Source organism: Cydia pomonella, chromosome 18 (assembly GCF_033807575.1).
Source record: "Cydia pomonella isolate Wapato2018A chromosome 18, ilCydPomo1, whole genome shotgun sequence".
Lineage (NCBI taxonomy): Eukaryota > Metazoa > Arthropoda > Insecta > Lepidoptera > Tortricidae > Cydia > Cydia pomonella.
The window spans coordinates 9914257-9928955 of NC_084720.1; the positions used below are offsets into that span (position 1 = coordinate 9914257).

General features: G+C 36.3%; 1 protein-coding gene across 2 annotated transcripts in view; it reads right to left on the bottom strand.

The window, feature by feature from the left end:
* The window catches only part of LOC133527589 (tyrosine-protein kinase Src42A), a 97538-nt gene that overhangs the window by 27337 nt on the left and 55502 nt on the right, over positions 1 to 14699 (bottom strand). For both annotated transcript variants that reach the window (XM_061864654.1, XM_061864653.1), the window contains exon 2: positions 8023 to 8144. In XM_061864654.1, coding sequence (XP_061720638.1) covers positions 8023 to 8144 — 122 coding nt within the window. The remainder of the gene's footprint in view (positions 1 to 8022; positions 8145 to 14699) is intronic.

Here is a 14699-nt window from a genome sequence, read left to right on the forward strand (position 1 = left end):
ACACGTGAAATCTTAATTTACTCAGGTGGAAGAAACGAACTTACTTTCATTTATTGAGAAAGCCTGGTAAATTTATGCGGGCGCCATTGTATCTATTTGAGGAATAGTGCCGAGGAACAATTCATACGTGTATATTATTAATATAACACCAGAGACTTAGTTTTTTGCTTAAACAGTGTAAAGCGACGATATGATGAAGTTTTCTTGCAGAACGATGTTTACACTTTAAATTCTATAACTTAATAGTAAGATAATAAACATCAACATACTATATATCTTTATTTATAGTATATTACTAATCAATTAATTGATCAAGATTTGTTTTAGGAGTCTGATTAAATTAACATAGTTTTGCTTTTAATGACGCTGGATATCTTATCTAGAAAAATGAAACATGCAGGCGTCTATAGCCTTACCATGACTGCCTTAGAAGTGTCAATCTGACATAACTAACGTCTTTGTTGTACTTTCTATACATCTCGCTCGCACTAATATTTATAAAATGACCTGAAATTGTTATCCATTTCTATGCAAAATTGTCCTAGCAATAGCATATAAATATATAATACAAAGCACTTTGGCCGTAAAAGCTGCTGTTTAACTCTAATAATTTATGTGTAGATATTATTGAGATGAGTATCAAATAGTAGATAGGTTTTTAGTGTTCCGTAGCCAACTGGCAAAAAACGGAACCCTTATAGATTCGTCATGTCCGTCTGTCTGTCCGGTTATGTCACAGCCACTTTTTTCCGAAACTATAAGAGCTATACTGTTCAAACTTGGTGAGTAGATGTATTCTATGAACCGCATTAAGATTTTTACACAAAAATAGAAAAAAAAAAAAAATTGGGGGGTTCCCCATACTCAGAACTGAAACTCAAAAAATCTTTTTTCATCAAACCCATACGTGTGGGGTATCTATGGATAGATCTTCAAAAATGATATTTAGGTTTCTAATATAATTTTTTTCTAAACTGAATAGTTTGCGCGAGAGACACTTCCGAAGTGGTAAAATGTGTCCCCCCCTGTAACTTCTAAAATAACAGAATGAAAAATCAAAAAGAAATATATGATATACATTATCATGCAAACTTCCACCGAAAATTGGTTTGAACGAGATCTAGTAAGTAGTTTTTATTAATACGTCATAAAATAAAAATACAATTTTTTTTTTCATCAAACCCATACGTGTGGGGTAATTATGGATAGGTCTTCAAAAATGATATTTAGGTTTCTAATATCATTCTTTTCTAAACTGAATAGTTTGCGCGAGAGACACTTCCAAAGTGAAAAAATATGTCCCCCCCCTGTAACTTCTAAAATAATATAATAATAATAATAAAGCCCTTTTATTTCCATGCAAATTTACATATAGTTTTTATAAAGTAATTAAATTTAGTGTTTTTTTTTCTTTTCTTTACATGGCCCCGCGTTGGGTAAAGGCCTCCTCCATCTGTTTCCATTTTTTCCTATTCTGTGCTTTAAGCTTCTAGTCTCTACCAGCAATTCTTTGAATTTCATCAATCCAGCGGTCTTTGGGTCTCCCTTGGCCTCTTTTTCCGATAGATTCCGACTTCTAAAATAACGGAATGAAAACTCGAAAAAAAAATGATATACATTACTATGCAAACTTCCACAGAAAATTGTTTTGAACGAGATCTAGTAAGTAGTTTTTTTAATACGTCATAAATGGTACGGAACCCTTCATGGGCGAGTTCGACTCGCACTTGGCCGCTTTTTTACAAAATAGTGGTGGGCGTAAATTGGAGCAAAACGTGTTACAAGTAGCCCTGGCTACCCACCCCTGGCCGTTTGACACACGATCTGCCAAACACTAACACTCTGTAGCCATGTTGGTCAAGTCACGCTCGCATGTGCACGTTATAATTAAGGCTTATCAGACTAGTTTGGCGGGGTATCGCCGTTGACAGATACATTTGAAAGACATCTTATGTCTGCGTGGATTATAAATTAAGGAACTAACAAACACGAAGTAGTTTTATTTTTTTCGTCCAGTTCCAAATAGATTAAATCATATTGGGCGCTACTCAGTGAACGGAAATAAAACATGGAATCTGCATTTGCAACATTACCACACATTTATAATTAGCACACATACACAATTAAATATGACATTTAAATAAGACGATACGTTTACAGAGCCTGTAATCAAACCTGATAAACGAAATAATAGTCATCTCTATTACATGTGCACAAATAAGTATAGATGAAATGCATATAATCGCAATAACTACCAACAACATTAATCCGCTAATAACCTTCTTGCTGTACTGGCAGCTGAGAGTTCGCGCTTAATATTTTGATTAGAATATGACGTGCACAGGGATAGGTTTATGCCATAATAGTTTGAAGAACCAGTCAAATAATGTTACTCTGTCGACACACAACACTAACGATATTCGATTTTTCGACTGCCGATATTCGTTCTCGCTTACATATACTAATGGCAATGTTCCCGTTAAATAATGCCTTGAAGTGGCTGGAAGGAAACTGAGCGATGGTGGTATATCGGAATCCACAATGGTGTTGCTGAGGAACTGCTTGGAAGGCAGCAATTTTTTTTGTATTGTGGAAAACATTACCTCCAGATTGATGGGGTGCCATGGGTAGCCTTGTAACACCGGTTTTGGCAAATATCTGGATGGAGCATATCGAAGCCAGTATAGACCTGCAGCCTTGGGCAATGAAGTTGTGGAAACGATATGTCGATGATGTTTTCTGCATTATGAAGAGTGGTAAGCAGGAGGTGGAGCAACTACTTTGATATCTAAATTCAATTCTTCCAAAGACAAAATTTACGTATGAATTAGAATCACAACGCAGTTTGCCGTTGCTGGACGTGAAAGTGATTGGTCGATTGGACGGAACCCTAAATCACACTGTTTATAGGAAACCAACACACACTGACAGGTATCGCCCTTTCGCACCACCATCCCCGACACAATACAATCGGTTGTCAGCTCTCTGGTGAACAGAGCACACAATGTGTGTGACCCTGAATATTTAATGAGCGAGATGTCGCACATTCAGGAGGTATTAAAAAGGAACGGGTATAAGGTAAAAAAGTGGCAACCCAGACGGAAAGCAAGAGGAAAACGTCCTGATTTCTCCAGACAACCGGCCTTTCTGCCGTATGTAAAAGGCGTAACGGATAAAGTTGGAACAGTACTTGGAAAGAACTCTATAAAGACAGTTTACACCCCTTTATCCAAAGTCGCAGGGAGCCTAAGGTCGCCAAAGGACGTTATTCCTTTTCAGTCACCTGGCGTTTATAAAATTGATTGCAGTTGTGGTAGTTCCTATATCGGGGAAACAAAGCGGACCATAGCAGAAAGAGGTAAGGAACATATCACAGCTGTCAAAAATCGTCAGGTGAACAAGTCTGCTGTGGCTGAGCATTTACTGGAGTCAGGACCAAACTACTGGATCGAGCTGCATAACCCTAAAATCCTTTCCACGGATCGCCATTTCTACAGCAGAAAAGTGCGGGAAGCCATTGAAATAAAAAAAACATTGCAATTTCAATCGGGACGAGGGTTTGGGGATCTCATCCACATGGAATCCAGTCATTAGTATATGTAAGCGAGAACGAATATCGACAGTCGAAAAATCGAAAATCGTTAGTGTTGTGTGTCGACAGAGTAACATCCCTGGTGCGCAAAATGTTCAAGTCAATAAACAAGATCAAGTGCGGGTAGTTCGAAGAACTCGCGCGGCTAGAAGATATTGATGTCAACTTTAGCCAGTCTTCTCCGAGACCACGGGGACAACGCCGTTCTTGAAACGTCGGAGGTAAATTTAAAACTTAATACGCGATTAAGTCCCGTTTTGTGTTAGTTAATAATGTGTAAAAATCGTGAAAGTTTAAATCAGAACTAGTTAAAATGTTGTTATGAAATGACAGGCTAATCCAACATAAGTAAATATTCATTGTTGTGTTAACATAACATAATAATAATAATTCAGCCTATATATGTCCCACTGCTGGGCGAAGGCCTCCTCTCATGCGCGAGAGGGCTCGGGCTATAATAGTCCTCACGCTAGCCCAATGCGGACAATTTGTTAACATATTCCGCTATTATCTCTATATTATATTATCTCCTTTATTTATCTCTTTTCTTAGGCTAGGCTTTTTACAATATGTCTATAAAAGTAAAATATAAAAACACTTACTTATTATTATTAATCTGTATGGCAGAGCGTAGTCACATTTAGGTAATTCAGGTACAGCCAGCAAAATGTATATGGGTACACGAATCGGGCCAAAAATATTTGAAAAGACCGAGTGAAAATAAAGGCTCATCCCCGCTTTCAGTTCCAACGGAAGTATTTTTTTTTTAAATAGTTACCTCTGCGTGCGTTGTCTAAATGCAGGACGATTGCAGTTGCAAGTTTTCACAAAAAGTCTTAGTCATACAGGGATATATACAGGATGACCTTAGCCATTGGACAAACCCTGAAATCCCACGTAGGGTTACTTCTCAGGAATGCTCTAACGTTAATATATTTTAATTAGAACAAAAGATAAAAAAATAATGTTTTCGCACAAAAGTTATTTGCAATAATCGACAACGAAAAGAAATACACTGTGTTAATCTTTGGCAGTGTTTTTGACAATTTGTTCGAAATATTTGATAATAATGACATTTTTCAAAAGTCAGAAGCTTATTAGTGTCATAAATAAAAAAGATTATCAAAAAGATCGAAGAAGGTTCCATACTATTCTTTGAAGATATTACCTTAGGAGCTACTAACACATACAGGCTGCTCCAAAGTAAAAAATGGTAATTTGTTAATTTCTTCGAAACCGCTACACCGGTTGTTGATACTTTGTACACTGGTTCTAAATACCCTAATGCATATGTACATTTCGGCTTTGTCCAATGGCTAGGGACACACTGTATATGACAGTAAAGGGTTGATTCAAATGATCTACATTTTCAGATAATGTGTGTTAAACAAGTTCATTGAAAGAGTGACAGAAAAAATATCTACATATACTACATATAGGAGACCGGGTATGGTTATCTCACGGGTTGGTTGTCACAGAGCGGCCGTAACAAACTATTGAAAGAACATCGGTTTTATTAAGCTGTGTGAACCCTTTTTTTGACAAGTTGAAATCTTCATCTTTGAAATCAATGTCTCTCTAATTGGACAGCTTGTTCCATAGCTCGCTGCGAATAGCATCTTGTGGGAATCGGATTATACCTAAAGTATAACAAATAACTAGGTTACTTATAGCTCCATCCCATGAAAGATAAAAGGAAAATACAAATCTGTAATAAGGAATTTATTATAATATAGAAAATATCTAAATCAAATATAAGTTAATAAATAGTCTACTTTATTTAGTGTAACATCATTCCTTTTATCTTCGTAATCTAAAAAGACGTATGTTGTTATGAAAGTCGTATGCAGTTACGTTTTAAATTAGCACAGTAGTATTGAAAAAAAATGTCGTCATATATATCTAATTTTACTGAAGTTATCTGTTTACTTACACGTGAAAAGTGATCCTACTGTCATTGGAATGTTAAGGATAACTTTTGCACCACTTCATGACGCATGTAGACATTTTTAATTATTACAAAAACGTCGTTTTTATAAACCGATTTAGCCATCTATCACGGACTGTCATATCGGTCGAACTGAAGTTGCGAATCGAGTAATTTGTAACCCCGCCCGCCTTAGAGTACTTTACGTTGGGCTATAATTGAGCATTCAGAATGGTTCCATGTTTTATTTCCGTTCACTGGCGCTACAGTTCTCGCACTCCGCATACTTATAAAATGGACAACACGCCCGCATGCATGTTTCGTGCTTCGTGAGGCTGTACGTGGTTTTGTTTAGCATGTATTAAACAGTGTCCATCTGGCCTTTGCTTAGAAAACTAAAAAAAAACTCGCGTTAATTTCGCGTACAGTTAAAATTTAATTAAATTTGCCCCACATGACGTCACTATTCAGCACCCGGCGTACATACAAAACGCAGTGCTGCCGTGGTCAACATAGCTCCCTAAGCGCATTTGAAAATTAGTTCGAAAATATTCTTTATTGCATGAGATTAAAGTATAAAATTGAACAATTTTTCAAAAGCACATACGGTGGACATGCCAGGCACGATAGAGACAATGCCCGCGCACGTCCCGCGCGGCTGTCCGTCAATGTCGTTTTGCATCACATGAACCGGCGCGCTCTCTGTGTCGAATTACAATTACAACGTAACATAAAAGTATTAGCATAAATACCGCACTATGAGTTGGTCGGATTTAAGTTGGAATCAGTATCTTACACCTTAACAATAGACATTACCTATGAAACAAAGAGCAACCGGCCGCCCGTAATTCTAGCGAGGAGCGATTGACTCACACCAACAAATCTACAAAAAAAAAACCTTACAGGCGATAGATTGTAAGGTTTTTTAATTAATAGGTGGGGATATTACTTTTTTAAACTAATCATTCAAAAAGACTATGTAACAGGCTACATTTTCTAAAAAATACGTTCGGCTTGTTAAAGATTAAAGACAAAAAAATTATAGGCGATTGGGAAATGCGACTTTTTTCAATTCTCTGTTATGATACTTATATCAATTAGCAACTAATCACCACCAGTAACGGCTGAATCGATACCACGAAGTACTTTGTCTTTGTTCCCACGACGCCCGTTCCGGAGCTTTAGAAAAACATTGAACCGGTTTAGCATCGGAATAGATCCTACGAGAGCCTATGAACACGTTCGTAAGACGCCTGGTTAGAACATTTAAGGTAACTCTTTAAATAGACTGGACTGAACCCGCGCAGGCGTCGCTTTTTGTTGGTGTACGAGTAGGGTTGTCAGACATACATCTATTACGTCCTGTCACAACAATACATAGTATGTACAGTCAGCATCAATAGTAGCGGATGAAACAACGCGCCAAAAGTATCAGATATTCCCGATAACTTTTCCAAATAAAGACAAATCTCTAAAATTTATTTTCAAAAGTATATCTTTTAAATTCTAAATTGTTCTACATATAGAACCATCAACTTTTGTTAAGCTGTAACAAAATGGTAAATACTTTTGAAACATTGTTTGATCCGTTACTTTTGATGCTGACTGTACTACGTACAGAATTGTCACTGTCTAACATAACCGATGTTCGATAGTGGCAGGTCAAGAATTAATGTTGTCCCTCCTAGCGCATGACACGTTCTCTTGCTTTCTCTACTTCAATAACTGATCTGAGTAGTCGCGAGTTGTGATATAGGTACATACCTAATACCAAAATACTAACACACCACCGCAGTACAGTTTCAAGACGTTCAAGAGCTAATTATAGTCCGCAGTCCAGATAAATTATTACATGTCCGGAAAAAATCGACCTCTGGTAGACCTTTACCCGACATAAAAGTAACATTAGTCTTCACAAACGGATCTTGAAGCTTATTAATGACGTTGATGTGGAATGTTATAATAACATTGACTATAAGTAATACAAGTCGTATTAGATAGAATGGTTATAGTCGACTTTCTTAGGATTGTGGGTAAAATAGATAAAGACTTATCTGAAATCAAAAAACCGTAGTATCGAATTAAAATATTTGAAATAGTGCATAGCGGGCACGACAAATCTACAAAACGATAGTGGCAACATTTTGTTCATTTAACCCTAATCTAGTCCATAACTAAACGTACAATTTTAACTCGTTATGTTTGGCAATTTGTATTATTCTTGTCATACATATAAGTAGCTATTTTTTGCGAACTTATTTCTGGGTTATGGTCATGTCGTATGTTACACATTACAAGTGAAACAGACCGAAGATGGATTGGCAAAATTGGTCCCAGCTTGAATCACATAAGGATTTAAATAGCTTGAGTTTAATAATAAAAATAACTCTATTACTGTTTGGTCAAATTGAGACCACATAGGTCTTCGAAGTTCATTGACATGATTAGCATTGAGATTAGGATTATCTTTGCATTACAGCATAAAAGAGGTCGAAGTATATACCTGATAGCGAGAAGTCATTGTGTCGGCTCTCCGAGTCTCGAATGAGGAAAGCGCCGTGCTCGTTTTCTGGCAAAAGGAGCTTCTTTTCCGCTTCAATCCTTTTTATTTTACGGAAGTACCATCTGAAACAAAGGCATAAAGTTATTAGTAAATATCATTATCAATCTAAGTTCATTTCAAATCATTGTTTGATGCGAGAATAAAAATGAGATTAGGAGACTCGTTAGCCTTTATGAATTCATTACCTATTATGTAAATAGAGTCCTGGTGTTTGGGTACCTTCTAAGAACAATTTAAATTACTTTCTATGAATATGAATGTAATTTCGAATCTTCTTTCATTTAACAAACATTTTACTTTAAGAAAAATATAGCAGCTTGTTTTGACCCTAGATTAGTAACATAATGCTTCAGTCCCGGCTGGGAAATACTATTGTCAGGAGTTATACATATAACTATCTCTCACAGGTCTCACCTCTCCTTTGGCTTCCGCCACAAAATAACCAATACAGTAGCGGTGGCAGTGGCAGAAGTATCCCGCTTACATAGTAGCACAGACTTAATAACTTCGACAGAATGTAAACGAGATAATAAAGGTCGTAGCAGGGCAGACCGCGGTGACTCAACCTGGTGTAGATACAGTTATTGTGCATTCAATCGGTGTATGTTCCCTGTACTCGAGACGAAAGGACTAACTTATTGTAGTCACCGCTCGTAGCTGTCAGTGAATAATGCATCATAATTTATCATTTTCAGAATTAATTAACATTTCTCTTGTAAGACATGTAGCTTGCTGTGGTTTTATAGTTTTTACTTCTGTTATTCTCGGTTCGCAAGTTCGACTCGCAATTTCTTTTGTATAGCTAAATAAAAATTGTACGACGAGACACATTGGGTGGTAAATGCAATTAATTTTAGCTCTAATTTATTTATTTGTTTATTTAAACTTTATTGTGCATAAGGCGAACTTAATGCCAGGACAGAAGGCATTATCTACCAAACAGAAATCAAGCAGTAATAGGTGCGGGAAACATTTACAGCGTGTACGAGAAATTGAATATTAAATATAAATGTTTATGTTAAGCAACATATTATTCAATATATACATATGGCTATCATATACTTACTTATACAATACACATACATATTAAACAATTTTTATTGTTATAATTAAGATGTAATAATAAGCGGACCCTGGCGCTAGGCCGGGAAAACGCTAGGTTGAAGAAGAAGTAAAGATGTAATAATAGGTATTTGATATTATTATATCTCGAGTATCTTCACTATAACATCACGGAAAAAAAATTGCCGTGCAGATTGAACGCAAGGTTATTTAAATTTAATTTGCTAGTATGATATTTACGTAAGCAATTTACACTAGAGATAAAAACAGATTTCGACAGTCAGCCGAAAACTGAATCACAGCTTAGCCTCCAGGATTCTTAAAACGAATTACATATACGTGACGTCAAAGGCCAAGTTCATAAGCCAACCAAATGGATACCAAGAAATGGCTGCAAAAAGGTATCCATTAGCTTCCTCTTAGCGTTCATAAAACTTCGGTCGAACCTAACAAACCGTTCATAATCGTTTCTTAGTTTTTGACAATATTTAACAGAGGTTTGCTAAGATTTATGAAATTATGAATAATGGGGTTAGGATGTTACGCTTGCCTGGAGGTGCTTTTTATCGATAAGATCACCAATTTTAGGTTTCTTTATTTGATTTATTATCGTCTTATCTCCGGGAGGCTGAAAAAAATCAAAATTAACTCTTATGAGTACGATCCTCATTGACGATACGGTTCTAAGAGTAAAAACGCTTTTTGTGTACTATTTGTAAATACAAACTTTACTTGTTTGTCAGACTGAAATTACCCAAATTAATTTAGTGTCGCAATCATAAAATGCTATCAAATTGGCTATCGTACAGTCCTTTCAGGAGGCAGTCTGAGATCATCATGCAATTAATCTTGATAAAGATCGGTGGCTTCGTGACGATAACTATCTACGGAGGGCATTGATTACTATTGTCCGTTGGTTTATTCCGCTGCACAAGTGAGGATGAGTCCGGGTTAGTAATTAAACTACACCCACCTGTAAGAGACACGTTTATGGGTCCTGTGACTCCCGTGCATGAAGGAAAAAGACGATGCGCTTAGGACTGGATTTTTTGAACAAATGAAGAAAAACCGGCCAAGTGCGAGTCGGACTCGCACAGGAAGGGTTCCGTACCATTATCTATAAAAACGGTCACCCATCCAAGTACTGACCCCGCCCGACGTTGCTTAACTTCGGTGATTGGATGAGAACCTCGAGATTGGAAAGAAATATTTATTTTATTCTGTTTTTACAAGAATATTTATTTACAATAACAGTATACATAATGGATATATACAGATGATTACTATAACTAGCTTATATCTAAAATAGGCCCTCGAGGCATTGTACCAAGGGTGCTGGCGGCATTTCCTCGTTGTATCGCAATACTGATACGTTGTGCGAGGAAGCCGCCAGCTCTTCGGTCACCAGTTAAATTCAGATTCTGTTTTTTAGTATTTGTTGTTATAGCGGCAACAGAAATACATAATCTGTAGAAATTTCAACTGGCTAACTATCACGGTTCATGAGATACAGCCTGGTGACAGATGGACGGACGGACAGCGGAGTCTCAGTAATAGGGTCCCGTTTGACCCTTTGGGTACGGAACCCTAAAAAGCATTAGTAATGTTTTGATTAATTTGACTTGTGCGAGTTTTTAAAATAATTAAAATATCATACTTTTAACTTTTTCTTCTTCTTTTTTTTGTTGGTGGTGGTGGTTGGCATGTAAAATAAAATACTTTTATTGACTTGTATATTTTTTCCTATCGAGAAAATTTTCACCAATCGTGTTTGAGGTTGTCAGATACTGGGAATTATATTAAAAACATAAAAGCAAATATCCTAAAATTAATTTCGGTCCACCCCCACCCACCGAGAACATGTTCATTCCTTTCTTAAAAAACCTACTGTCGAGTTGTATCATCTGGATGTAAATTCTGAAGCTCCATTCACACGAGAATTTTTTTCGGAAACCGCCCGGATAAAAGTTCTGCTGGCGGCGAGTGATGTTGTGATAAAAATCAGCCTAGGCGAACCATCAGCTAAGCGTCATGCATGAGTTATTGCGCATGCCCGACAAAGTTAAGCCATTTATTTCTACCTAGTAACCCTAACGAGCAGAGTGCCGAGAATTTCAGACAGGATCGAATTTTCTGTTCCGAGTGAGTTTAGGAGAGTAATAAATATAGTCGTTACCCAATGGATTAAAAGGTAACTAAGAGCGAAAGCGATCGAAGGCTCTGTGATACTTTGTATTTAACGGGTGTAAATAAAATATACAATCAATGTCGCAATAACTATAAAATGGTGTAGTAAAAAGGGCACATCGTCCTGTGTCTATAAATACCCCAGAGGCCTCGTCACGCGTTAAGGGCATCCTAAGGACCTTAGAACGGTCACTAGCTGACACAATTGAAGGCCCTTGTGTGAAAGACAGGCATACAGAATTGGATAGGATACGTATGAATTATATAAAGGTAACTTATTTAGATAATTTCAATATGAGTGGAGCTACATAAAATACGTGAATAAATTTAAAATAGACACTACTCAAGGAAAGAAAACTAGAATAACACAAATATTTCTCAACAGAGACATACCATTAATCGAGTTTTACCATCGAAGATACCTTCAGAATAAATTATACAAGGAAAGAAAACTAGAATAAATAAAATATTTCTCAGCCAAGTTATGCTGTTAATTTGAGTTTTTTTTTAAATATCTCCCGATAAGTCAATATAGAAATACATTGCATAAGGAAAGATAACTATAATGAAATATTTCTCAACCAAGTTATATTGTTTTATTTAACTCATTCAATGCCAAGCTAGACTCGTAGTGCTAGACGTTGTTGCCGATGGCACAGATTTTCCTGAATGTAGCGAAAATGCTGAGTAGAGGCTTAAAGACAATATATCGCGACTAGTGCTAGATGGATTAAGAGAAATCTGAGATCCGAGAAATCCCCAGGGAACCTAGGTTGACATAAGTCAGTGTTCATTAAGAAAGAGGAAACTCATGAAGATAGAAAAGTAAGGTCTGTGTAATGCATTAGAATATTTGGTCGAAGCAAGCGCGAGACAGCAGCAGTAAATATTTACGGAGCGGACAGCGAACCAGACAGATGGAGCGACCTTGGCCTCCTTACAGCGAGAGAAATCGTCATCTGAATCATGACATGATACAAATACTAAGTAGTTTCTAAAAAGGCTATCACATCCCTTGTCGCTAATTTTTGACCAGTTTCTTAAATCTTTATCTTATATTTGAAATCAGATTCACTCATTAATTAGGAACTTGAATTCTGTGAAACTGATTTCTTTTGGAGAAAAATGTTAACGCAATGCAAGGATAAATGCATATTAAGAAAATGTTACGCTATTGTATTATTGGACTGAGCTTATATTTTTATGACATTATTCATAAACGCTTGCTTGTTATGTCTAATAATAGTTTTTTTTATAATAGTATGTCCTTATCTGTCATTTTGACATTTATGTTTGTAAGAAAGGAACACAATTGAACAGAGTTTTGCTACCTACATTTATGAAGTCTCCAAAACTCAGGATGCGAATAAAAATACAAAATGTTAGGAAATTACTTACATTATTTGATTTACAATAGAAAACTATATAAACCAAACATGGGTTAGATTAAACATAGCTTGTCTACACACGTTAATTTGTCGCTGTATTTATTCTTCTGTTTCAATTGCAGATTTTCGAAAGTTCAAATAGCATTGTGCAAACACGACTGGTTTCATTGTCTAGACTTTAAGAAAAGGCGAGTAAAAGTGCCATTGCCAACCTTCGTAAAGTCACAGTTTTGTATGTGAAATATATACATTCGACCAGTGCGACTTCACAAGTTTCTAAACACACAAATCCTTGTGTATAAGATACTAAACATAGTCAATATAAAAAAAGTATTTTAAAATTATATCCAAAGGGGTCCTAATTAGCATAATCAGGTACACATCACGCGTTAAATCAATAAGCTAAGAAACCAGTAACTTAGTTTTAACTCATTTAACCTTAGGTTTGGGTTTTCGGGTCAAAAGTGCAACAACATCTAACTGCAGGTAGGTACATAGAGGTTTGGGAAAAAAAAATAAGACTATAACTATGAACTTAACGTGTTATAAAATCCTACACCCACGCTCAAAATATTTTTAGCCAACTGGTTTTAAGTTAGATAATCAGTGTCATCGAGCCCTTTGACCCGCGACGATAACTGGCGCCAACAAAGGCGAATTAATTCTCGACTTTCGCTCACATTTTACAAAACATATATATGTAATAGATACAAGTTGCGCGGTCAATAAACCCCGCATGCCGATGGACGCACTATTTTTTCGCTTAGCCAGTCCTGGTCGCTCCAGGCTCGCAGGCTAATCTAATTATAGGGCCCACAGGCTCGGCAACGTGGAACAGGCTGCATCAGCGATCTTTTTTGAACACAGGCTTAATTTAGGTTTTTTTTACTAAGTATGTTACAAATATGTATATTTCATGTTCCAAAGCGTTGAAGGCGTAGGTATGCATTTGGGTTGAGAAGCAGGCATGGCGCAATACGCGCAGTTTCCTGAAAGGAAATATGTATATGTGCAATAAACTGCTTGCTGTAGGATGAAATTTTAGTAGGTGTTATACTATACTTCATCATTCTTGACTAAATTGTTATAAGGACATTTGAGATTACGTAAAGGAAACCACTTCGGAATATTTACGATTAAAACCTTTTTGGATGTTCGAGTTGCGATGGTGCCAAGATATGGATAGATTCATATAGCTGGAGATTAGTGCTGTATATGGGCATTTATTTTCACAAGCACTCGTGAATTTTAAATTTTTGTACAGTACACGGACAAAGTGCCTAAAATATGTATTCATGCGAGTTTGCGTATACATTGAGGTAGTGTGTTATATTTATGGCATATATCTTTGTGTCGATATTTAATATCTTGACTATACCTAAGCTTCCAGTAGGTAATAAAATAATAATACATAAACGTTATCAATAAGCAATCTATTTTCCACACTACAAATCTTATTAAATGATACTTTGTAAAATGAACAAATACATATAAACATGTCAATCATCACGGAGCACAATGTCGTACACGTGTAGGGTAATCTACAATTAACAGGAGCTAATCGCAAGTGCGTGCCATTCTCCGTTCAGTAATTACGGCAATCGCCATCTCCTCATGCACTTAAACGTGGGAGAACTGCTTTTTTATCAAGCGTCACAAGCTAGTGTTTGTACTGAATCATGCCGTAAAATTATTACATTAAACAGTTTTTAATAGCTAGTAATAGGAATTATAAAAAATTATAAAACTAATTATAGCAGATGATATAACTACGAGGGCTAATCCGAAAGTTGTTAGTTGCTCCGGCTCTACTCATGAGATTAAAATTTTATTTATACTATTGTGAGGGATTTTTCAGTGCTTATTAAAGTGGTGTAAATACATTTTTAGAATACGCTTATTTTTGTTTTTATTTTATTTTTACTTCGACGCGTCGAAGCCTAACCATCAATCATGAAAATCAGTAATTGAGACTCCTGT